Source organism: Lemur catta, chromosome 1 (assembly GCF_020740605.2).
Source record: "Lemur catta isolate mLemCat1 chromosome 1, mLemCat1.pri, whole genome shotgun sequence".
In the NCBI taxonomy this organism is placed as follows: Eukaryota; Metazoa; Chordata; class Mammalia; order Primates; family Lemuridae; genus Lemur; species Lemur catta.
The window spans coordinates 112,050,151-112,075,969 of NC_059128.1; the positions used below are offsets into that span (position 1 = coordinate 112,050,151).

The 25,819-nt window shown below is 53.2% G+C and overlaps 1 protein-coding gene across 1 annotated transcript in view; it reads right to left on the reverse strand.

The window, feature by feature from the left end:
* The window catches only part of FBN3 (fibrillin 3), a 56,296-nt gene extending 47,187 nt beyond the window's left edge, over positions 1-9,109 (reverse strand). Inside the window, exons 1-12 of the mRNA XM_045549513.1 lie at positions 8,913-9,109; positions 8,714-8,796; positions 7,711-7,809; positions 7,473-7,568; positions 7,120-7,215; positions 5,185-5,382; positions 4,955-5,080; positions 2,196-2,348; positions 1,936-2,118; positions 1,498-1,641; positions 1,305-1,424; positions 1,062-1,187 (exon numbers count right to left, since the gene is read on the reverse strand). Of these exons, the coding sequence (XP_045405469.1) occupies positions 1,062-1,187; positions 1,305-1,424; positions 1,498-1,641; positions 1,936-2,118; positions 2,196-2,348; positions 4,955-5,080; positions 5,185-5,382; positions 7,120-7,215; positions 7,473-7,568; positions 7,711-7,809; positions 8,714-8,796; positions 8,913-9,109 (1,621 nt within the window). The remainder of the gene's footprint in view (positions 1-1,061; positions 1,188-1,304; positions 1,425-1,497; positions 1,642-1,935; positions 2,119-2,195; positions 2,349-4,954; positions 5,081-5,184; positions 5,383-7,119; positions 7,216-7,472; positions 7,569-7,710; positions 7,810-8,713; positions 8,797-8,912) is intronic.
* Between the last annotated feature and the right edge of the window lie 16,710 nt (positions 9,110-25,819).

A 25,819-nucleotide genomic window follows, 5' to 3' on the forward strand; every position in this document is an offset into this window, starting at 1 on the left:
ATACAGGAAAAAAAAGGAAAACATGAATGAGATGCACACACAAAAATCTGTACATGAATGTTCTCATAATGGCATTATTCCTAACAACAAAATGTAGCAGCAACCCAAGGCCCATCAACTGATGAACAGATAAACACAGTGTAGTCTATTCATACGGTGGAATATTATTCAGCCATAAAACGGTAAGAAGCCCTGACACCTGCTACAACATGGATGAACCCTGAGGACAGTATTGCTAAGGGAAAGAAGCCAGACCCAAAAAACCACATAGTGTAGGACTCCATTTATATGAAATGTCTAGAACAGGCAAATCCACAGAATCCAAAAATAATTTAGCCTGGTGCCTAGAACTGGAGTGGGATGAAGGTTTGTGGCATGACTCCTAGTGGATACATGGGGTTTATTTTTGAGGTGATAAAAATGTTCTCAACTCAGATTACGGTGATACTTGTACGACCCTGTGCATACACTCAAAACCATTGCATTGCACTCTTTATATGGTCAGTTTCATGGTTTGTGAATGACACGTTGATAAAAATGCTAAAAAAGATTTGTTTTAAATGAATGAATGAAGGACAAAACCCTTCCACAGGAGAGAAGACTTTAAGGCAGATCTCCTTAGACATAATGACAGAGTCAAGAGGTTCCCCCCACTGGTTCCCACAGGCAGTGGCTGGCGGGGCCCAGATGTATGCCCCGCCCCCCAATAGCCCAAGGACGCTCTCCAAGGTCCTGATCCCAAACCCTCTCCTTGTCCAGGCCATTCGGGATGTCCTGGGACAGGAGAGGGAGCCTGGTTCATTCAGACCAGGGTCAGGTGGCTACTGGTGTGGTCTTGTGATTCACTGGAATGAATTCAGGAAGGAGGCAAGAGTCGAGGTGGACAGGTGGCAAGAAGGGTCTAAGGTGGGCTGCTTGGCTCAGAGGTGGGCAGAGCAGACACCGTGGGGAGGAAGGTGGGTGATGGGACAGAAATGAAGAGAAATGAAGATTCGAGGTGGCCATAAAGGGCAGTTAGTGGGGCCCAGGAGCCTCCTGCCTCCTGCCCACCCCCAACTCACCCACACAGGTCTTCCCATCGCGGCTGAGCTCAAAGCCTGTGTTGCAGACACACTGGAAGCTGCCCTCTGTGTTGACACAGTGGCCCAGGTGGCAAAGGCCACCATTAACAGTGCACTCGTCCACGTCTGGGGGGAGGGAGGCGGGCACTAACGAGGCGCCTCCCACCCCACCCCCCCAGCCCAAGCTTGGCCCTCCTCACCGTCACCCCCACTCTCAGATGGCAGGATGGACGGCGGCCGTACCCACGCACGCCTGCTTGGTGAGGGCGGCCTGGAAGCCCTGGTGACACCGGCAGTTGTAGGAGCCCGGGGTGTTGATGCAGTCACCATGGTGACAGGGGCTGCTGGTGCACTCGTCCACATCTACGGGCAGAGGACCCTGAGCTCCCACCTCGGCAGGATGTGCCACCGCCCTCCACCCGGCCACACCGCTCACCAATGCACTCGCCCCGCACGTCCTGGGTGTAGCCCACGCTGCACTCGCAGCGGTAGCTGGAAGGGGTGGGCAGGCAGCGGCCGTGGAGACACAGGTTGGTGAAATGCCGGCAGATGTCAATGGTCTGGTTCAGGGTGGCTGTGCCTGCGGGGGGGGCTGGTGGGGGCACCTGAGCACCGGCTGGGCTTTGCCTCTGCGCCCACCCCCCTGCTCCGATGCTAGGACCCTGTCCCCCGATGTCCTGGAGAGTCCTGCCTTAGATGCAGGCCCCAATCCAGAGCCTAGACCCATCTGAGACCCCTATGCCCACAGACTCCCCTTGCAGAGCCCTGATCTTCTCTCTGATGCCTGGACCCCTGCCCTGCTGTTCAGAGCCCCCTCCCCAGACCCAGGCTCACCGCCCACCTTGGAGCCTTCCCCGAAAGTCTCAGGCCTCACCAATGTTGGAGTTGCCAGGGCCCAGGCTGGGGACCCCACGCCCACTGGACACATGGGGGCTGTGTCGTGCCAGCCCAAGGCCAGGACCCACGCCATTGGACCCGAAGCTCGGGAGGCCAGGGAAGAGGCCAGGGTGGGCAGGCAGCAGGGGGAGCCCCTGCGTGCACAGTCGCTGGAACTTATCTGCAAGGAGGCAGGGGTGAGGCTGGGTCCTTGGAGCTGCCCTGGGTCCCCCATCTAAACAAACAAGATTTACTCACCAGAGCTCCGAGGAGGACACAGCTCAGGGGCCGGCCCAGCTGCCCAGCACCTGCCCCTGTCACAGCAGCACTGCCTGCGAGTGTAGTGGCCGGCGAGCTCTCTGGCACAGCGGCCCCCAAAGAGCACAGAGAAGCAGGTGCCTGCCCGGTGGTCTGCGGGAGAGCAGAGCGTGGGGCCCGTGAGCACAGGGTGGGGAGTGGGGGGACATCAGTTACCAGACCTGGATCCAAATCCCAGCTGCATCAGCACCACCTATAGGACAGGTCTCCTTGCCTCTCTGTGCCTCAGTTTCCCCATCCATAAACCGGGGACACTCTTAGCACCCACCTCACCTTGGAATAGTGTTGCCCGGATGATAAGTCTGGCACGTGGCCAGTTCTCGCTCAGTGCCATCTTTTATTACAGAGATTTCCAAATGATTACACGGAGGTAGATTTGGGCTCATTCCAAGCAAGTGTTCCCATATCCAAACCTGGTATTGGTAGTGAGATCCCGGTCGCTGCAGGTATTCAACCACACTGAAGAAGACCCTCCTTGGTAGGAGGTCAGACAGGGACAGTAAGATCTATATCTGTGTGTCCTCACTTGCTGGCCTTGAGCATTACAGGGAAACCTACAAGGCTGGGAATTTCAGGGGCCCCGGGGAGAATGAGGCAGAGGCTCCCCATGTATGAGAGCCACGGACACTCTTCTGCTTCCCACCATGCCCTTGAGTCCAACAGCTTTACACAGTGATCAGATTTCTCAGGCTCTGATGAGAAGAGCGTATTTTTAGGTTTAAAAACCCACATATCTTGGCCGGTGACTCACAGTTGGGAAACCCCTCCCACGAGCTGGGAGAGCTGCTGGCCGCTGCCCCAAACCTGCCTGCAGCTGGGAAGATACGCAAATGTTTCCACCTCCCCATCCCCGTCCCATGCACTTGGGGGCTCCCCAGATACATATGTGGGAGTCCTGGTTCTTTCCTCCAAGGGGCTGCCCAGACGAGGAGAGGTCAATAAACTCATTCAAGGTTACACAGCTGCGAAAGTGTGTGTGTTGGGGGAGGACGGGGGGGACACGCTTGTAGCTCTGACTCGGGTGGTGCAAGTGCAATAGATGCAATCCAGACGTTTGCACCCCCATAAAAACTTTGAAATAAAAATGAAGTCACAAGGTAGGAGAAAAAAAAAAACCAACAACAAACTCTAGTGACAAGAACTGCCCATCAAGTAGGGAAGACAGAGAGAGAATATAAGAATTTTAACAGGAAGCTGGGTGCAGTAGATCACACCTATAACCCTAACTATTCGGAATGCTGAGGCGGAAAGATTACTTGAGGCCAGGAGTTTGAGACCAGCCTGGGCAACATAGCGAGATCTCATCTCTCCAAAAATAAAAAATAAAAAAATTAGCCAGGTAGTTCTAGCTACTTGGGAGGCTGAGGCAGGAGGATCACTTGAGCCCAGGAGTTGGAGCCTGCAGTGAACTATGATGATGCCACGGCACTCCAGCCTGGGTGACAGAGTGAGACCCTATATTTTATAAAAAAAAAAAAAAAAAAAAAATTTAAATAAAAAACAATTTTAACAAAAATGATGCCGTCATTGCGTTAAGCACTCACTATGAGCTAAGTGTTCACAGCCTCAACTTCACCGCGGTCCTTGTCTCTGTGAACATGTATTGAGCGCCCACTGTGTACCAGCCCTCCACAAATCACTCCGCAAGTTGTATCTTATTTAATCTTCAGCACGACTCTGTGAGCTAGGTAAGGCTATTATCTCCCATTTTACAGATGAGGAAACTGAGGCACCGAGAGCTTAAGTCACTTGCCCAGGGCCAGAGTCTGCAAGCAGCTCGGCCGACAGTTGGAACTCGGAGCTGATTCCAAAGCCTACATTGGGAGGCAACTTGACTTGGTTCAAGTCCAGCCTCTGCTGTTAGGCAGCTGAGAAAAGCCCCCACAGCCCGAGGGATGTGCCCAAAGGCACCCTCTCCCCCACGCTGGCCATGACAGTCCCCCAGAGGTGGAGACCTAGAAAGTTTGGAGTTGGCCACCGCACACTCTCCAAACACAACATTCTCAGCCTTGCCTGCCACACACCCAGCCTGAGGGGCCCAGAGGTGACGCTGGGGAACTGCCAAGCTCCCTCCCCTCTTCCCAAACCAGGACTCTGCCCAGCCCCCACCACCGGCATCCAATTCCTGGGCAGCCCCTGTCCGCTAAGGCCTGACCACCAGTTCATCAAGACAGCAAAACAAGGCGTGAGAGCCCAGAGGGTGGGTTCTCCCTCGGCCAGGCAGAGCGTGGGGGGTTGCAAGTGGGTGGGCTTCCAGGAGGAGGCACACAGCGCAGAGACCTGAGACAGGAGACCAGAGAGCTAAAAAGCATGAGATGGGGGGCTGGAGGGGATCCCAGACTGGGGTCTATGAACGTACTGACGCTGAGGGGCAGAGAGCCCGGATGCCAGAGGGGACCCACCCTCACCTCCTCCAGCCCCCTGGGGTCCCAGACCATCCAGGCAGGGGGTGCCATCCAGGCTGCTGGCAAAACTATGGGGACAGGTGCACACATAGCTCCCAACTGTGTTGGTACAGTCGCCCCCGGAGCAAAGGCCGGGCACGCTGGGACACTCGTCCACATCTGCGTAGACGGAGTCAGGGACGGAGGTGGAACCCTCACCAGACCGACCCCTCTGCCTCCCTGCTGCCTGCAGGGGAGGCTGGGCTGCCCAGAACACAGAGGAGGTCCCAGGTCGTGCCCCTTCTGGTCACCGACCTTCACATGTAGCACCGCTGTCGCTGAGCAGGCGTCCAGCTGGGCAGCGGCAAAGGAAGGAGCCCACCGTGTTGACGCAGCTGCCCCCCTGGCACAGGCCTGGGACGGCCTGGCACTCATCCACATCTGCAAGGATGGTGCCCAGTTAAGGGAGTGAGAGGCCCGTCAGAGGGAGGAACCAACATAGCCCAAGGCTCCCCAGGACCTCCATCCCTGGCTCCACTGCTCACCTTGGCAGGCCCCCGTGTGGATATTGGGGATGAAGCCCCGGCGGCAAGGGTGTGGCTGTGCAGGGCAGAGTTCACATGGAAGGCCCCAGGCTCGGCCCACGGTGGCACAGCAAAGTGCCTTCGTGCACACGAGGCCCGTCAGCTGGTGCTGGCAACCCTCGGGGCCCACTTGGCCAAAGCAGGGCCCCGTCCGGTAGTCTGCAGGGCAGAGAGATGTGACAGCTGACCATGGGCTGTCCCTGCCCCAGAACTCTCTCTGCAACTCCACCGCCTTCTCAGCCTCCCTGCACCCACATGCCAGGCTTTTCTCTGACCACAAGCCTTTACCTCCCCTTCTTGGATAGAATACCTTTCTTCCCCTTCACTACCTAACAGACTCCTCTGTACCCGTCAAAACCCTTTTTGTTCAAAGCATTCCCTGACCAACCTACAAAAGGGAGACCAGGACCTCCAAGCCCAGAAAGCTCAGGGTCTGTCTAAACAAGACCTCCCCGCCCCCCCCCAGGCCCACCCTCCCTTCAGGCCGGGGCAAGGACCCATGTATGCTCAGCTGAGAGCCCATCTAATCCTTGAGCACACTCTGGTCCCACCAGATCTCCCAAATTTTGGGAGGGACCTGCCATCTACCAAAATGCTCTGGGCCCACAGTGTCACATCCCCAATCCCCAGGGCCTGGCCCGAAGGTGGCCGCATCGGGTCTCCTAACCCCTGCTGTGCAGGGGCCCTGAAGTGACTTCCTGGCTCCATCCTCCAGATGTTTCCAATCAGGGGGCTGGCACGCAACCAAAGGCAGCCCCTCCCACAGAAGAAGCCCAAGCCACCCCTCTCCGGGCCTCATATGGAGGAGGGGCTTCACAGAGACCCCCCAGCTGTCCTGACTCCCCCAAGCCAAAATCCAGTTCCAGGAACCTTGGCTCTGAGCCCTGCCCCTCTCTGGGGCCTTCACTGTCCACCACCCACCCTAGGACTCTCCTCTCGCCCCTCCCCACTGACCTTCACTCCCCCTCGGCCACCCCGAACTTGCCCCGCCTCCAACAGCCCATATTCCAATTCTGCCTTCTTGTCAAAGTCAAGTTTCCAAAAGCCCACCCTGGAGCCCAGCCCCCCTCCCCCACCCCCCAGCCGCCCCTCCAGCATCCGATTCATTGCCATCCTCTCTCCACCCCGGCTTGGGTCACAGATGCACCCGGCCCTCGCCACCACCTCCCGCCACTGACATCAGTCCCGGGGCCCTGCCCGTCTTTGCTGCTCAGCCCCGTCAGGCACAGCGATGCCTCCTACATCTGAAAATCTCACCCCCAAAACCACCCGCCCCTGTTCCCTTTCTTGTTCTCAGTCCCCTGTGGGCTCCGTTTTTTTCTGTCTGTCCTTTAATACCAGGCACCCTCTCTCCTCAGCCCCAGGCCTGCAGGTCCCTCGGCCAACACTGAGCTTGGGGTCTCTCACCTCCAGGGGGACCACCGTCCCCCACCATTTTCAGACCAGACGTGGGGTTCACTCCTACCTATCCTACAAGATGCAGAGGAGGGGTCCCTTCCTCCAGAAAGCCCTCCCTGCCCCTCTTCCCTGGAGGAGACGGTTTCTCTGCCCTTCACATCCTCCGGGGCTGGGCACCCCTACCCCTTGTCAGAGCCTTGAATCCCCCGGGTTAGAATTTTCTGTTTCTGGGTTTCTTCCCCCCGGCCTCTTAGACTGGGGCGCCCTCTCTCTTTCCTCCCAGAACCACTCAGAGCCAGGGAAGAGCAGATGTTTCCGAGGACGGCTGAGCAAATGAAGGAAATGTCCTCAGAGTGCCCCGGCAGCAGGAAGGAGGCCAGCTGGACCCTCCCAGGGCCCAGCCATGTCCTAGATGGGGGGGGGGGGGGGAGGCGCCAGCAAAACCCCTCCCTTCCCCACCTCCCGGCCAGTCTCCTGTCCCCATCGCCCACTTGGTACCTTTCTCACACTGGGGCCCCATGAAGCCATACACACAGGCGCAGTGGTTGGGCCCAATGCAGCGGCCCCCGTTGTGACAGCCATAGTCACAGACAGCTGTGGATGGAGACGGGAAAGTGGCCCAGAGAGCCCCCAGCCACAGAGTGAGCCAGGGTCCTGAGTAAGCCTGTCTTCACCCAGGTCCCCACGATCTGGCCCAGACTGAATGATGAAGCGGTGACAGTGAGTGTGTCCCCTCCCATCTCCGATCCAGGAAGAGGGACCCGCTCGCAGTTGGCAGGAGGCTACAGAGACTGACTTTCTGGGACCCCAGGCTTCAGGTGCATAAGGGGGTGCCCTCAGGGGGTACTCACGCTGCCCGCACACGGTGCCCGTGTAGCCCCTCTGACACAGACAGGACGCCCCCTGGCAGCTGCCGCCGTTCATGCAGCTCACACTGCACCCTGACCCTGAGGACGGGGAGTAGGGATAAGGTGGAGACGGCCCACAGTGCCCCACGGAAGGCGTCAGGACTAGGTGTGCCCAGCCCCGGCTCCTAGTGACATCCCAATGCCTGTGACCTTCTCCTCCCTCCCCCAAGAGGCTGCTCACCTCTGCTCCCCCCGCAGCTGGGGGCCAGCGTCCCGTCCGCACAGGTGCACAGGTTGGGCTGGAAGCAGAAGCCCCGGCCGCAGGAGTGCCTGCAGATGGCTGCACGGGCAGAGCGGGCGGCCATCAAGGCCAGGACCAAGCCCTGCGCCGTCCCCACTCTGTCAGTGCCCAGCCCGGCTGGAGCACGGAGGCGGCTGCTACCTGTTGTCCACATCCCTGGCTCTGCTCATAGCAGCCCCATCCCCGTTTGCAGGGAACATCCCCCGGCTCTCAGTCTAGGCTGGGCAGGTGGTATGATTACTTTTATTTTTTAATTTTTTTTAGAGACAGGGTCTCACTGTGTCGCCCAGGCTGGAGTGCAGTAGCCGGGTCATGGCTCACTGCAGATTTGAACTCCTGGGCTCACGCGATCCTCCCACTTCAGCCTCCTGAGGACCTAGGTGTGTGCCACTATGCTTAGCGTATTCGAAAAGAAAACTTTTCAGTAGAGACTGGGTCTCTCTCTGTTGCCCAGGCTGGTCTCCAACTCCTGACCTCAAGGGATCCTCCTGCCTCGGCCTCCCAGAGTGCTGGGATTACAGGTATGAGCCACCGCGCCCGGCCTCCTCTGGGATTCTCCTAGAGCCACCAGGACAGAGAGATGCTCTTTGGGCCAGAACAGCTGAGCTGTGAGAACAGAAGCTGGAGGTACGGGGGCCCCAGATGGGGCTGAGGAGCTCTCCTAGGGAGTGGAGTCAGATCCCAGAGACAGAGACAGAGAGAGATGGGCGGTACAGAGAAAGAGAGACAGACAGACAGACAGACAGACAGAAAGAGACAGACCAGGGGAGGTTGTAGGGCAAAGAAAATGAACATGGCAGGGTGGTCCAAGAGCCTGCGGACAGTTCAGCCTGAGCGACCGCTGGCCAAGTCCCTTTGTAAACAGAGGGGACTCGCAGCAGGTGAGAGAGCAGCCCCAGTGCCCAGCCTGCGCCCCCCACCTCCATAAGACAGCAGCACTCACGCACGACACACTGGCTCCCGCCGGGCAGCGTCCTCCAGCCAGGGCAGCAGTAGGCGTGGAAGCGAGAGCCGCATACATTAGGCCTTCGGGGAGAGCACGAGTGGCTGGTGAGCCCCTGCTGGGCTGGACACCCCCTGGGTACCCCAGGACAACCCAGCCCACACCCTAGGGGTCTTTAACCATCTGGGGCACCACGCACCCCTGCAAGATGCCCGCGCTGCCCCGCCTCCGCACACGTCCGGGACCTGCAGCCTCCACCGCCCCGTCCCAGCGGCCTTGGCCACCCACCACACACGACAGGGCTGTCCAGACCAGCAGGAGCTGAGCCAGGGGGCCCCGCGCCAAGGTGAGGGCTCCGGGCCCTCTCCTTGCCAAACACAGACCCTCCGGAGTCATGACGTCTCCCTTGGAGGCTGTGGACGGGAAGCAGAGAGTGCCAGAGGAACCGCCACCCCTGATGTGCGTCCAGCCCTGACCAGGGTGGGAGCAGCGGAACAGTCAGGGGAGGCTTCTAGGAGAAGGTGTGATGTCTCACAGATGGAGTTAGCCAGGAGATAGGTCCTAGGGCAGAACCTAGCTCCCAGGGTGCCCCACAAACAGAGGCAAGAAAGGCGTGGAACGCAGATGGGAGAGGAGACAGGGCCAGGTGCAGCCAGGTGTCGCAGGAGCGGGGCGTAGTTGTGTAATGGGGCTTCTACTTGTAGGTCAAGGGCAACGAAGAGCCCTTGAAAAGCTTTAAATGAGAACAAGGTCAGAAATGCTTGTTAGATGGAGTGGGAGGGGCTGTCAGGGCCCCAGGGGAGACAGGCAAGTCCGGAGGCTGGGGCAGGGTCTGGACTAGACAGAGAGTGGGAGGCTAATGCCAGGGGAAGTGGGGGTCATCGAGGGGACTCGCAGAATCCAGCTGGGAGGGCTGAATGGGGAGGGAGGAGTGGGTGCGGGGACTGGCGGTGGCAAGTCTGTGGGAGGCAGCTGGCCATTCTGTGACTTCCCAATGCGGGGCACACCCCTGTGCCCACTTCACAGATGGGCAGACTGAGACTGTGGCACCATCAGTGAGGGGCTGGGCCAGAGCTGAAGCCCAAGTGGGGGGGGGAGGATTATAGGGCGCCCCCTCCCCCCAAGGTGAGTGGCTCCTCCCTGGGCCAGGAAGGATGGGAGGAGACGGTGGGAGAGATGACCAGCCACAGTTTGGAGGGTGGAAGCCGGACCAGCTGGCCACCCCAGCCCTCGCCAGGGCCCGGGTGGGGAATGCGCTGGGAGGACGCTGTGCGGCCGTGGGCTTGGCTCTCTCTGGGCTGGACAGGGTGCCCCGAGGTTCCCAGAGAAGGGAGAGACCCTTATCAACTCCAGCTGGAAAGGAGCGCCCCCTTCTTGCTTCCAAGTTGTCGGGGCCAGTCTGCGCTCCGAGGACGCCCTCTCCAGGCAGCCTCGGGGCCCGCGAGCCCTCCCTGCCACCCCGGCCTGCCTCGGGCCGAGGTCTCCGGCCTGGCGGGACCCGGTCCCCTCCTCCCCCAGTCTGCCTCGGTGAGCCGCGCCCCGGAGTCTGTGGAATGAATGAGCCGGGAAGGCGCGCGCGGCACGGGCGGGGAGCGGGGGGCCGGGGAGCGAGGGGGGCGAGTCCCGGGCTCCAGCGAGGAGGAGGGGGCGCCCTCGGAGCCCGCAAGCTGCGACGGTCTCCACCGGACAGGACTAGAGGACGCAGAAGCCCCCGGGCCGCGACCACGCTTGGCTCCGCCCTCACCTGCGGGTCGGGACCGCGCGCCCGGGCCGAGCCCCTCCCGCCGGGTCCCCTCGCCCTACTCGGAAGGCGGAGAGGGGAGGGGGCTGGGCCCGGGGCTGCCGGTCTGCAGACAAAGGAATCCCCTCCCCCTCCCCCGGTGCCCCCCCCACCTCCCCTGCCTCCCCCAGCGCCCCCGATCTCGCCCCGCGTCCTCACCTACCTGCGAGGCGGCGCGCGTGGAGGCTGGCGCGGGGCTCCCCGCTGCAGGGCCGGCTCCCGCGGCGCCGGGGGCCCGGGGCGGGAACGCCAAGCCGAGCAAGGCCGACCCCGCCGCGTTCCCGGGGCGGGAGGAGCTGGGTGGAGGAAGGCGCGTTTGCACCTCGTCGCTCCCGGGGCGGGGGCGGGGGGCTCGGATCCGATCCGGGGCGGGGAGAGAGGCTGCGGCTGGGAGGAGGGCCTGGGGCTCCGGGTGAAACTCCGAGGGGCTGGAGGGGGTGGTAGGGCGGGCGGGGGGCTCCGGGCTGAGGGGCGCCGGTTGGGGCTGCCTGGGCCGTGTTTTCGTTTCGAGATGGAGCTGGAGGTGACCCTGACGTGGAGCTCCTATTGGGGAGGCCTGGGCGCCAGCCAGGGTGGGGAAGTCCCGGGACTCACCTGGGTGGCCGTCCGTCGTCCTCCCAAGCCGCCTCCCCCTCCCTGGGGCCAGGAGAATTCAGAGACATTGGAAACTGACCTGAACCCTGAAGCCTGGATTCTTAACTATTATAGACAGAGATCGGTGGGCCCCTAAAACTGTAAGCAAAACAGTGAGTGAACTATCTAGAGTCTATACCCTAAGCAAAAATTTCTAGGTTACTCACCACTTTCCCACCTTTGAGAATAGACACCACAGGTGATTCTTACTTAACATGGGGATCAAACAGTCAGAAGCTGTTTGTTGGGCCTCAAGCAACAGCTACCCCACCAGAAAACTCCTATACATCCGTCAAAGCCCAGTTCAAAAAGCCCCTCCCTACTCCCTACATTGTTAGTTGACCCTATTGAGTTCCTAAAGCTGATGGTGCTGAACATGCTTCCCTCATCACACTTCTGGCATGTAATAAGTAAATAGCATATAACAATCTGAGCCCGTATTTTGGGGGTGCTTATAGTGTGCCAGGCCTGTGGCTAAGAGTTTCATACACATTATCTCACTTAATGACCAGAAATGCCTGTGAGGGAGATACTCTCATAATCCCCACTTTGTAGATGAGTGGACTGGGGCACATACAGGTTACATAGCTTGTCCAGCCTCACAGTTCTTGGTGGTGATGGAGCTGGAATTCAAACCCGCTAGACTGGGGTCCGTAATCTTTGCTAGACTGGTCCCTGGTGGTCTACCGGCTCACATGAGCCCATCAGATTACTTTAAGCACAGGGAGGTGGGTCCCTGGGAGCAGTTGAGTGAGGAAAAGACTGCCAGGTCTGGGGAGGGTGTCTGAGGAGGGATTGCAGTGGGGGTGGAGTGGAAGTATTGGGGAGGGAGAGAGAGAGAAGCCCTCACAGATGGAGATGTCCCCAACTCCCGCCCAGCATCCCCGCATCCGAGCTGGGAAGGTCTTGGTCTAGCCCTCGAGTGTCTCCCAATGTGGGTCCCCAGACCTAGTCCCTGACACTCCTAAGCCAGAGGGACAGACCCTAGAAGGGGTGGGAGGGAAGGAGCCCTCTCTCTGGGGATGGGAGTTCGGAGGCTCAGGAGAAAGAGGCAGGCCCGGCGTGGTGGCTCACGCCCGTAGTCCCAGCTACTCCGGAAGCTGAGGCGGGAGGATCACTTGAGCCCAGGAGTTGGAGGTTGCTGTGAGCTATGATGACGCCACTGCACTCTAGCCTGGGTGACAGAGCGAGACTCTGTCTCAAAAACAAAACAAAACAAAAAACACCTGGTCTGTGATGCTGCTGCCCATTCTGATATGGTCACATGGACAGTGTCACCCTGACTGTCCCCTTGTTACTTCTCACTGTCATGAAGGGACATTTAGGCTCTCAATCCTGCCCCCTGTGTCACAGTGCCACCCAAGACTGTGATGAATACAAAGCATGTCACACGGTCCCTCCCATCAAAACTGTATCATAACCAAGTTCCTATGCCACAATCACCTGTCACATGCCCCTGTCTCATTGTCACCTGTGCACGTGACAGCTTTCTGTGTTCTGGTTACTTGGCTGCCCAGGACATTATGCCATCTCCTGTCATCTTTACACCTGCACCTTGTGGCTGTGACCTTGTCGCCCATTAACAGTCCTACTGTTACCCAGAGCATCAGAGTTCTTAACACTAGAAACAACGGACATCACCAGAAAGGGGTTCTGCAGGCAGCACAGTTGACCCACATTGCCCTTGGGTCTGGCCCCATGAAGACACCAACCGCGACCTGCCAGCTCCCCAGGCTCCAATGCTGCTGGATGATCCTGGATGCTGGACACTGGTGTCACCCACCCTGGGCAAAACGGGGCCCAAGAGGCCCTGCCTGGTGTCTTGAGGTTCTGAGTGAGATCCGTTGCACAGAACGGGGAGATTCCCCAGATCCAGGGAGGGGGTCAAATCCCCCGATGGCCTTAGAGATGTCAAATGTCCGGCATTGCTCTTACCTTGTCGTCGATGCTGTCAGCCAGTTCCCCGCTGTTGTCAACCACAGTCTCAGACTGTCCTATTGTTGTCGTCCCTCACTGCAACACTGTCTCCTGCTGTCACCTGGCCCTTTATTGGTACATTATGTCTTTATCGTCTTTTGTCACTGTAACACAGCCTGCCTGCCAACATGACACCAACCCCTAGTGGTTTTTATTTTAATTACAATGTCACCTGTTGCTGTCAAACTGTCTTCCCATCCTTCCCAGTTCCTGCTACGTTGTCACCTGTTGCTGTCACATTGTCACACCATTAATGTCACCCTGAGCCGCACACATACATACATATACACCCCCGCCGCCACTGCCATCCCGTTAAGGTCACTCCGAGTCAGTTCAGCCCCACCTTCCCTCTGACTTTCTGAACCATCCCAGAGCCCTCCTCGTGTAGACAGGACTCAGCTGTGGGTGCCCGGGGCCAGGAGACTCCCAGATGTCCATTGGCACCGGCTTGGGGAAGGGATGGAAACAGGGCAGGCCGGAGCTGGCGACAAGGAGACATGGCGGCGGAGGGGGCGGGTGGAGGCGGGTAGATGCCTGCAGTCTGTGCTGCGTGGGGTGGTGCTGGGCCTGCCCAGGCCGGGGTGGCCTGGGGACAGAGCCCTCTTTGTCTGAGCACAGGAAGCAGCTGGGCTTAGGGAGCACTGAGCACATGGCCAGGAGTTTGGCTGGATGCCTGGGAGTGAGGCTGCAGGGGTGTGGGGCGGCTGGGGACCTGGGAAGGCCTTGAGAAGGAGGTCAGGCTGGCAAATTCACAACAGACCCCAAGGCAGGCTCTGCTATCATCCCATTACACAGATGGGGAAACCGAGGCATGGAGCCACCAGAGCCACGTAAGCAAATCCGAACCTAGGCCACCAAGCTGGAAACCTTCCTCCTGCCCGTGGGGCACCCCAGACCCGCCCCCCAGAGCCAGTACCTCAATCCCCAGGCAGAAAGTCGAAGAGTCCTGTCTATGTCTAACACACACACACACACACACACACACACACACACACACACACATTCTTTTTTTAAAATAAACACAAATGTTAGCACCTTTATACATTGTTCCATACTTGTCTTTCTTTTCTCCTCTTTGTAAAAAAAAAAATGTATTTTACTTGCAAACTAAATCAGTGTCTCTAAAGGGCAACCTTTATTTTTTTTTTTACTGTTTTCTTTTATTGAGTTAAAATTCACATAGCATGAAACGTACCATTTTAAAGTGCATCATTCAATGGCATTTAGTACGTTTTGCGATGTTGTGCAACCACTACCTCTACCTAGTTCCAAGACATTTCCATCATCCCAGAACAAAACTCCGTCCCCCTTAGCAGTTGCCTGCCCCCCAATTCCTCATCACCCAGCCCCTGGCAACCACCAATCTACTTTCTGTTCTCAGCGGATTCATCCACCCTGGATGTTTTGTATAAGTGAGATCTGGCGTCTCTCACTTAGCATCGTGTTTTTGAGGTTCATCCACGTTGCAGCACGTATCTGGGCTTCGTGCTTTTTACGGCCGAATACTATTTAGGCTGTTTGCACTTTCTGGCTATTGTGAATAAGGCCGCTAGGAATGTACTTGCTCTTTTTATTTTATTTATTTATTTAGTTTTTTGAGACGGAGTCTCGCTCTGTCGCTTTGCTGTGATGACAAGGAGATGCCACTTCACACCGCCTAGGATGGCAATTACCAATAAAACGGAAAATAGCAGTGTTGGCGAGGATGTGGAGAAACTGGATCCCCTGTGCTTTGCTGGTGGGAATACGAAATGATGCCGCCACTGCGGAAAACAATGTGGTGGTTCCTCAAAAAGACACAGAATCGCTGTGCGACCCAGCAGTTCCACTCCTCTCCTAGGTGTGTGTCTATATCTCCCCAAAATAATTCAGTGCGGGGACTTAGACACATGCACCCGTGTTCTCTGCAGCGCTATTTACAATAGCCAAAACGTGGAAACAACACACGTGTCCCTCAACAGATGAGTGGGTCACCCAAACGTGGCCTGTCCATACAGTGGGAATATTATTCAGTTTCATTTTAATCTAAGAACAGAAATGTGTATGTGATGATTACAAAACTGCCTCCAGAAAGGCTTTTTGTCACTTTCCTAGGGCTGCCGTCGCAGCGTGCAATACACTAGGTGGCTGACAACAAGAGAAACCTGCTGTCGCACCGTCCTGCAGGCTGGGACTCTGAGGTCAAGGTGTCAGCAGGGCAGAGTTGGTTCTGTCTGAGGGTTATGGGGGGAAGATTTGTTCCAGGCCTCTCTTGAAGCTTCTGGTAGCCTCTGGTGGTCCTTGGCTCATAGACTGCCATCTTCTCCCTGTGTCTTCTCATGGTCTTCCTTCTGTGCACGTCTGTCTCTGTATTAACGTCTTTTTATTTTTGTAACCTGGGGTTTTGGCATCTAGAGCCCTGCTGACCCCAATAGACAGCCTCCCCTGCCCCCCAGGGCTAGCCAATTCCTAGAGATAGTGAAGGACTCAGCAATGTGCCAGAGCACTAGGGAGCTATCAAGGGCTCTATGCAGGGGGTGGCCACAGGTGGGTTCTGCAAGGCTTGGGACCACCGCGCTAGGCATGGAGTAGTCTTGATGGGAGAAGGGAGAACCCTGCCACCCACACCCAGCCCTGCCATCGGAACCCACTTATCTGGTGATCTAACATCTATCTGGCTCACCTCTCTCCTGCTGGTCCCCTCCCTGTTGGCGGAGGCCGCACTTGCCACTTTCTACCCTGTCCCCACAAACCTTGAGGATGCCTTTGACCGGGTCAGACTGAGGCCCGAGGATAAAGTCAACTGAATGCACACTGTCAGACCCAGAAGACTGAGAACCACTGATTCTCAGAAGACACACACGTGTCACAGCATCCCATAGGCACTCAACAAACATTCCTTGAATCAATGGATGAGTGAATGACTGAATGGCCTGGTGTGGCTGGGGGCAAGGAATGGAAATTGTTTGTGGGAGTTGGGCAGGACTCAGATTGAGAGAAGCCTTATTCCTTCAGCTCCTCACACAAAAAAGAAAGAAGACTTGAAAGCCAGGAGCGTGAACATGACCTGGCAGCAGCAGGGAGCCATGGAGAGTTCTAGGCAGGGAGCATCACCATGATCTGATTTACATTTGAGGACCGAGTTGCCAAGAGGGGTGAAGTTAATTGAGTCTGTCACTAGGGGGCACTCAAGTCTTCCCATTCAGAGGTGGGGCACTCTGTAGATCTTTAAGTGCGACCCTTTGATGGAATCCAAATTTTACAGAACAAATCCTTTCATTTGTATGAATACATTTTTATGTTCTTTGATATTTTAAGTATGTTCATTTTAAGAATAAAATAAAAATATAAATCCTTAAGGCCACAGGTGGCTGTTGAATTTTTGAAACATGGCCAGGCAGAGATGGTAGTGTGACATCCACACCGATTCCAAGGACTTCGTACAAGAAAAAGAATGTAATCCGCCTTCTTGAATACGTTCTAAAATATCAAGGACACATTGAAATGATGATATTTTGGGCACACTGGACTACATAAATTATGTTACTAAAATTTCATCTGTTCAGTTTTACTTTTTAAAAATATGGTTTCTGTGACTGGGCAAGGTGGCTCATGCCTGTAATCCCAGCACTTTGGGAGGCCGAGGTGGGAGGATCGCTTGAGGTCAGGAGTTCGAGGCTGCAGTGAGCTATGATTGCATCACTGCACTCCTGCCAGCCTGGGTGACAGAGCAAGACCCTGTGTCAAAAACAAAACAAAAAATGTGGTTTCTAAAAGAGTTACAATTGCCTATTTTACTTGCATGTATGTATCCATTAGACAGGGCTGATTTAGAGAGAACAGTGGCTATTTTTTGACAGTCATAAGCTACCCTCTCTTTTTCTCTTATTTCCTCTTATTTTGGTCATTCTTCAAGTTAAAAATCGATGGCATTTTCTACTGGGTTGTTCTCCTGCTTGTTGAATGAATATTTACACATAAATGTATACATCAAAAAGAAAGGGTTTGGGAGGATTGTTGTTTTATAAATATGGAATCATATTGGATACACTTTTTTGTTCACTGTACTTTATAGAAACCACCTTCAAAAGTCTGAATTCACTTTTTTTTTTTTTTTTGAGATAGGGCCTTGCTCTGTTACTCACGCTACAGTGCAGTAGCATCATCATAGCCTCAAACTCCTGGGCTCACGTGATCCTCCCACTTCAGCCTCCTAAGTAGCTGGGACTACAGATGCAGCCACCACAACTGGCTAAATTTTTCTACTTTTCATAGAGGTGGGGTCTCACTGTGTTGCCCAGGCCAGTCTCTAACTCCTGACTTTGAGTGATCCTCCCACCTTGGCCTCCCAGAGTGCTAGGATTACAGGCATGAGCCACTGCGCCCGGCCTGATGACTTTATTTCTAAGGGGAAGATTTCTAGCAGCAAGATTGCTGGGTGCAGGGTTTATGTATTTTTTTTTTATGGGAAACTGCCCCCTAGACAGAGCAGCAGCTCTCTCTCAGAGCAACAGAGAGTAGCCGGTTTATCTATTTTTAATTCTAAAAGATGTTGCCAAGTTACGGATATTGACAAACTGATGCTAAAGTTTAGACAAAAAGGCAAAGATCTAGAACAGTCTACACCATACCAAAGAAGGACAAAGTTGAAGGACTGACAATGTCAAGGCTCTCTGGAAAGCCGCAATCGTCAAGACAGCATGGTATTGGCAAAAGAATAGACGCATAGATCAATAGAACAAAACAGACAGCCCAGGAATAGATCCACACAAATATAATCAACTGATCTTTGTCAAAGGAGCCCAGGCAATTGGATGAAGAAAAGATAGTCTTTTTCAACAGAGGGCGCTAGAACAATTTGATGTCCATATGCAAAAAAATAAATAAATAAAATAAGTCCAGACACAGACCTTACCCTTTCACAAAAACAAACAAAAGGTATCATAATGAGTACCTAGAATTAGCAAATAGATAGGGACAGAAAGTAGAGTGGAGGTTACTAGGGACTGCCGGAGGGAGGTGAAGGGTTATTGTTTAATAGGTATAGATTGTTCCCTTTGGAAAAAGTTCTAGAGATGGATGGTGATGGTTGCACAACAATATGAATATACTCAATACCACGGAATTGCATAGAGCCAAATGGCTCAAATGGTAAGTTGTATATTATATGATATATATTTGACCACAAGCAAAGGATCACAGACCTAGGTATGAAATACAAAACTCTAACAGCTGGTTGAAGAGGAAGGAGGAAGGAGAAAGGGAGAGAGAAAAAAATCTATCGAAAAAAAGATTTTTTTTTTAAATCCCCCAAAACTATGAAAATCCTAGAAGAAAATGTAGGAGGAAATCTAGGTGACTTTCAGTCTGGCAATGACTCTTTAGCTATAACACCATAAGCATGATCCATGAAAGAAAAAAACAAATTGATGTTGACCTTTATGAAAATTAGAAATGTTAGCTCTGTGAAAGACACTGTTAAGACAATAGACAAGACACAGACTGGAAGGAAACATTTGTAAAATACATGTCTGAAAAAGGACTTGTATCCAAAATAGGTGTTGCCAGGGTGAAGTGTTCAAACACCATTGGAGAACAACACATTCCTGCCATCCAAGAATGAGTGCCCTTTTCCCTACAGTCTCACCAGCAATGAGTGTCATCATTTTTTCAAATTTTTGCCAGTCTGAGAAAGTGTCATCTCCTTGTTACTTCAATGTACTTTTCGTGGCCCCAGCCTATTTGAGCATCTTTTCACACAGTTTTGGATGACTTGGATTTGTTTTCTGGGTCCTACTTATTCATATTCCTTTGTCCTTTTTTTCCTATTGGGATTATCTTTTATCTCAATGTGTACATGCTCTTGGCTCTTTGATTTATTGACTTTAAAATTTTGTGGTATATGTTGCCATCCAAAGTTTTTTACTTTTTAGAGAAGGAAATGACATTTTTCTTTTTCTGTTACAAGCTTGAGTTTCTAGTTTTGCTTACGAAAGTCTCTTTGGTGCTTAGATTTCCTAGCATGATTTTTTACTATTTTATAGTTTATATGCATATATATATATATATATAGAGAGAGAGAGAGAGAGAGAGAGAGAGAGACAGAGAGACAGAGAGACAGGGTCTTGCTTTGTCGCCCAGGCTGGAGTGCAGTGATGCAATCACAGCTCACTGCAGCCTCCAACTCCTGGGCTCAAGCGATCCTCCTGCCTAGGCCTCCCAAGTAGCTGGGACTACAGGCACACAAGACTACATCTAGCTAATTTTTTAATTTTTTGTAGAGACAGGTTTTTCTGTGTTGCTCAGGCTGCTCTTGAACTCCTGGCCTCAAGCGATCCTCCCACCTCAGCCTCCCAAAGTGCTGGGATTACAGGCGTGAGCCACCAGGCCTATAACAGAACTGGAACCTGAACCGGGTGCCTGCGGAAGGTCCAGCTGTCAGGCCCTGCAGCAAGACCAGGTACACAGGTGGGTGGCTGATCTGGTGCCATGTCCCTTAGCCCTAGTAAGGCATGTAGGGGAAGCCGCTTTCCCAGGCTGTTGACCCACTCTCTGGGGACACAGAAGCCAGGTGAGGCAGGAGAACAAGCAAGGTGAAAGGACAAGTGTGGGCATTCCCTTCTTTCCACATGGCCCTAACTCGGGTGCACGCCACGCCAGCTAGGGCACAGGAAGCACCGAGCCTGGCACCTTGCAGGGCAGGTGATGACAGCACTGCTCTGGCTCCTGGCCAGCCACCTTGTAGGGCAGCCAGCAGGAAACAGGGACACAGGGTGACCAGGGCAGGGAATGGAAGGGAAGCCTCAATCTGTAGAGTCTAAAGGGGGAGCTTATTCCAGCAGGGAAATTACGGGGGACTTCCTGAAGGAAGCAAGAAGTTCACTTTTAAGTAGTACACATATGTTAAAAAAAATAAACCAAACCTTTTATTCTCGCCCTGTCTCTCCCTGGGTGGAGTGCGGTAGTGCAATCACAGCTCCCTGCGAACTTGAACTCCTGGCCTTGAGCCATCCTCCCTCCTCGGCTTCCCAATGTGCTGGGAATACAGGCGTGAACCACCACGGCTGGCCCTGATTTCTTTCTAAATCATAATGTTTTGCTGATTCGTTTCTGAATCATGAAGTTTTACTGATTGCCTTGCACGTGGAACATTGTAGCCCGTATGTTGCAATCTGTAGCAAATAATTGTACCCTCTGCAGCCAATGACGGTAACTTCTGTATTATACCCTCCAATGAAAAAAGGCCAGTCCAATATGAGGACTCTCCCCTCCCTGTCCCTAAACTTTCCTATCAAAGCATTCCAACTTGTGACAGAGTTTGGAATACACCCAACTTTGCTGGTGTGTCTTTTCCCTGGGTGATCATTAAATTTGGCTTTATCAAATTATTCTGCCTCAATAGCCTTAATTTGGGTCGACGCCTTCCCATGTAGGTTTCAGGGTGGTCCCTCTGGCTGCAGTGGAGTGTGGGCGTGGGTGGGGACCTGACGGATGAAGTGTCTGGATCCCAATGTACCATGAGCTTGCTGGGGCAGACAGGGACCTGTCTGTCCTGGACTCCATAGTGGCCCCAGAAATCTGACCTTGGGCCCAGAGAACGCAGAACTGAGGCGGAGCAAAGTGAGGGCTTTCGAGAGTTGGTAAGGAGGTCAAACTAGGTGCAGTGGCCCTGAGCCTGTAATCCAGCAACTCCTCAGGCTGTGGCATGAGGGTCATGTGAGCCCAAGAGTTTGAGACCAGCCTGGGCAGCGTAGAAAGACCTCGTCTCTAAAAAAAAAATTTTTTTTTTTTTTAATTATCCAGGTGTGGTGGCTGCACCTGTAGTCCCAGTTGCTTGGGAGGCTGAGGCAGGAGAATCCCATGAGCCCAGGAGTTAAAGTCTGCAGTGAGCTATGATGATGCCACTGCACTCCAGCCCGGGCAACAGAGCAAGACTCTGTCTCTAAAAAACAAAAAAAAACCAAAAAAAAAAGCAGGTAAAACCATCAGAGCTGGATGAAGGTAAAGATGAAAGTTCAGGATGGTACCTGGGGAGGGGGTGGACAGTGTTGAGTTCTAGGGACACCCACCAGGGCATGTCTGGGTGGCAGCTGGACTCATGGGTCTGGGTCTCCCAGAAAGGCCTGGGTTACAGAAATCACAACTAGTAAAGGTTATGGCTCAGGACTGGGGACAGAGCTCTTTCATTAAAGGAACGCAGGCAGAGCAAGGGACTCGGACGGGGGACAGGTGCAGAGGTACAAGGAAACAGGTGAGCAGAGTCACAGTGGAAAAGAGGCTTTTCATTGTGCCTTTCTTCTTTGTTTTCTTTTCAGAGACAAGCTCTCGCTCTGTCGCCCAGGCTGGAGTGCAGTGGTATCATCATAGCCCACTGCAGCCTAGAACTAATTAGCTCATATGATCTTCTTGCCTCAGCCTCCAGGGTCTGGGGACTCCAGGCACGCACCACCATGCCCAGCTTATTTTCTATATTTTTCTAATGTTTTGACATCTTGAGCCTTACTGATCCCAGAGAGATGGCCCCTCCCAGGGTTAGCTAATTTCTAGAGTTGGCAAACAGCTGGTTTGCCCAGGAATATGCATTTCATATGCAAAGCTCACACCCCCACCTCCTTTACAGAGCTCTGACAGCCCCAGGCAATAGTCTCCTGCCCTGATTATTCCAGGGCCAGGGACCAGGCAACTAGGGACAGCCCATGTGCCCCAGTGTCTGCTGAAATGATTCAAATCAGCCCATCCTAAATCTCCCCCTGCCTCGTCTTGCCTTTCCACAAGAAAGGCTCTTGGCCACATTTTTTTCTAAGCTCCCTCTGCCCCCGGCCCTGTGTGTTGTGGTGTGCCTCGTGTTCTGGGGGACTGTCCTCTTCCTGACAGTCATTTCTGTATCTGCGTGTCTTATCTGATTAAAACAAGCCCCAGCTGCATTTTGAAACAAGAGACTTTCAAACAGTACAGAGGGTTGACAATGCCAGATGCTGCAGGAGGTCAGGGCAGCCAAGAGTGGCCGATGACTGCAGGGACCAAGGGATGCTGCCCTGTGACTTGGCTGGGGGCTGGCGGTGGCGATGGGCAGAGGGCACAGTCTCACTGTGCAGCTGATGGGAAAGTGAGAACAAGGTTGGCCAGCAGCCAAGAAAAGAAGGATATTGGCCACATATGGTGGCTCATGCCTATAATCCCAGCACTGTGGGAAGCTGAGGCAGGAGGATCGCTTAAATCCAGGAGTTCAAGATCAGCCTGGGCAACATGGTAAGACCCATCTCTGCAAAAAGTTTAAAAATTAGCCAGGCTTGGTGGCACATGCCTGTAGTCCCAGCTACTCAGAAGGCCAAGGCCGGAGGATCACTTGAGCCCAGGAGTCTGAGCAACAGAGCAAGACCCTGTCTCTATTAAAAAGAGAAAAATAGGACCAGGCCCGTGGCTCACGCCTGTAATCCTAAGACTCTGGGAGGCCGAGGCAGGTAGAGGAGGATCACCTGAGCTCAGGAGTTCGAGACCAGCCTGAGCAGGAGCGAGATCCCATCTCCACCAAAAATAGAAAACTTAGCTGGGCGTGGTAGTGGCACCTGTAGTCCCAGCTACTCGGGAGGCTGAGGCAGGAGGATTGCTTGAGCCTAGGAGTTTGAGGTTGTTGTGAGCTGTGATAACGCCATGGCACTCTAGCCTGGGCGACAGAGCGAGATGTGTATCAAAAAAAAAAAAAATAGCCCCTCAATGGCACAGTTCATATTTGAAGTTTGTCCACACGTGTGTGTATTTTGTTCTCATCAGGGCAGGGGAAACACTGCACAGAACGAACTCTGGGGTTTTTATTTCCCTTTTTCATCTGTGCACATTTCACCAGCTCTCCCTGCTCTTGGCTGACTGGTGAGGACGAAAAGGAAGAGGAGTTGTTGGTGGTCGTCTCTTGTGCTTTACCTCTGTGCTGTCACCCTCCGCATGAAGAGCTGGCAAACACAGGACAGTAACACGAGGTAAAAAAGATGGAACTGGGTTTCTTTTCTTTTCTTTTTTTTGAGACAGAGTCTCACTCTGTCGCCCAGACTAGAGTACAGTGTCATCATCATAGCTCACTGCAGCCTCGAACTCCTGAGCTCAAGTGATCCTCGCTCCTCAGCATTCCAAGTAGCTGGGACTACAGGCGTGCACCACACCCACCTAATTTTTCTGTTTTTAGTAGAGACGGGGTCTCGCTCTTGCTCAGGCTGATCTCAAACTACTCACCTGGAGTGATCCTCTCACCTCGGCCTTCCAGAGTGCTAGGATTACAGGCATGAGCCACTGTGCCTGGCCCATCTCATACTCACTTTGAATCTTGCTGAATTCCCACACAAAGCTCCCACCATAATTCTGTGCTCGTGGGCCAGCCCTAACCCCCTACTGTGCACACATATGTCCTCTGCCCAGGAGCATGCTCCATTGTCCCATCGGATTCCACTTACAAAGCACGAGTTCAAAGATAAATTAGTTAAGAATCTCAGGACATCAACCTTGGAGCATTAAAACAAAGTGTCCTTCTGACTGCAGGGGCCTTGGGCGCCCACAAGCTGGCTTAGTATCGTGCTTTACAGATGTCGAAACAGGGAGGTAATGTGTCTGAGCCTTGCACCCGGCTAGGAAGCAGCCAAGCCACCACCACTGCCATCTGGTCATGGACCAGTTGGGCTGCCTCGGAGAGCATGGGGCCAGGTCTTACAGCCTCTTTGCAGACATACATCCAGCCCCATTGCCAAATTCAATCACCGTGTTACTACACGTTTCCCCCGTGTGAATCACCTGGGCCAAATTGGTTGAGAAAGGGTGGATGTCAGGGTAACTCAGAAGTTCACACACATAATTTCAGGATTAAAGAGGAACAGTATATGGACATCTTTTTTAAAAAGAGAAAATTGCCTGGGTGGGAGGTGGCTCATGCCTTTAATCCTAGCACTGTGGGAGGCTGAGGTGGGAAGATCTCTTGAGGCCAGGAGTTCGAAAGCAGCCTGGGCAATATTGAGGCCCTGTCTCTACAATAGATCGAAAAACTTAGTTCGGTGTGGTGGTGCATGCCTGTAGTCCCAGCTACTTGGGAGGCTGAGGCAGGAGGATAGCTTGAGCCCAGGATTCCGAGGCTGCAGTGAGCTATGATGATGCCACTGCACTCCAGCCTGGGTGACAGAGCGAGACCCTGTCTCAAAAAAAAAAAAAAAAAAAAGAAAGGAAAAGAAAAAATAAAAATGAAGAATTTGAAAAGGACAGAGCCAAAGTAGAAGATGTGGTAAAGGAAGAAAGGATTCTGGAATTCCATAACACTTTTTTTTTCTTTGAAACACATCTCACTCTGTTGCCTGGGCTAGAGTGCTGTGGCATCAGCCTAGCTCACAGCAACCTCAAACTCCTGGGCTCAAGCAATCTTCCTGCCTCAGCCTTCTGAGAACCTGGGACTACAGGCACATGCCACCATGCCTGGCTAATTTTTTTCTATTTTTAGTAGAGACAGGGTCTTGCTCTTGCTCAGACTGGCCTCCAACTCCTGACCTCAAGTGACCCTCCTGCCTTGGCCTCCCAGAATTTAGGATTACAGGCATGAGCCACTTCGCCTGACCAAAACATTTTTTAAGTTTATTTTTTCAAAATGATTTTCATGTATCAAACACGTCATTGGAAAATATAATTTGCATGTATGTTCACCTTCAGTGTTCCTAAGGTGGTTTGATATATATTTTCTTTCTTTCTGAATGGCGAATACAGTGAAAAGTGTCAAAGCTGTATGTCAGCTACTGTCTTCTCTGGAGAACTGGGTGACAATTACTTCCTGTGTGACATCACTTTTGAATGGTCCAAACGTGCTGTGTTTTAAACCCTCAGCAGGTGGGGATTCACACCTTTATTTCCAGCTGTGCTCCACAAAGTACATATTACATAGTCTTTGCATAATAATCTATTTGCATCAAAATATTATTCCATGCAAATAGATTTATATTTATATGTAAATCATAGGTAAATGTGATGTACCTATGATTTGTATGTAAATATGATCTAATAGATATAAAACCTATTGTATCTAAAATGATTTAAAGACATGATTTTTCATGATCTTGGATATTTTTCCCTTTTTTTTTTTTTTTTTTTGAGACAGAGTCTCACTCTGTTGCCCAGGCTGGAGTGCTGTGGCATCATCATAGCTCACTACAACCTCTAACTCCTGGGCTCAAGTGATCCTCCTGCCTCAGCCTCCCAAGTAGCTGGGACTACAGGTGCATGCCACTGCACCCTGCTAATTTTTTATTTTTTGTGGAGACAGGGTCTTGCTATGTTGCTCAGGCTGGTCTTGAACTCCTGGCCTCAAGTGGTCCTCCCCCCTTGACATCCCAAAGTGCTGGGACGACAGGTTTGAGCCACTGCATCCTGCCCTCAGTGTTTTTATACTCCTCATGTGATCCCCAACTCTCCCAATTCTTCTACTGATATTTCCAGCTCCACATACTGAGAATTTTTTTTAAATAAAGAGAAATAAAAATAAAAATCTGTCTTGCCTGTGGTACGTAAGAGTAGGTTGTCAGGTTTAACAGACCATTTAAAAAATGAACATTTCAGGCCGGGCGCAGTGGCTCACACCTGTAATCCTAGCACTCTGGGAGGCCAAGGTGGGAGGATCGTTTGAGCTCAGGAGTTCAAGACCAGCCTGAGCGAGAGAGAGACCCCATCTTTACCAAAAAAAATAGAAAGAAATTATCAGGACAACTAAAAATATATAG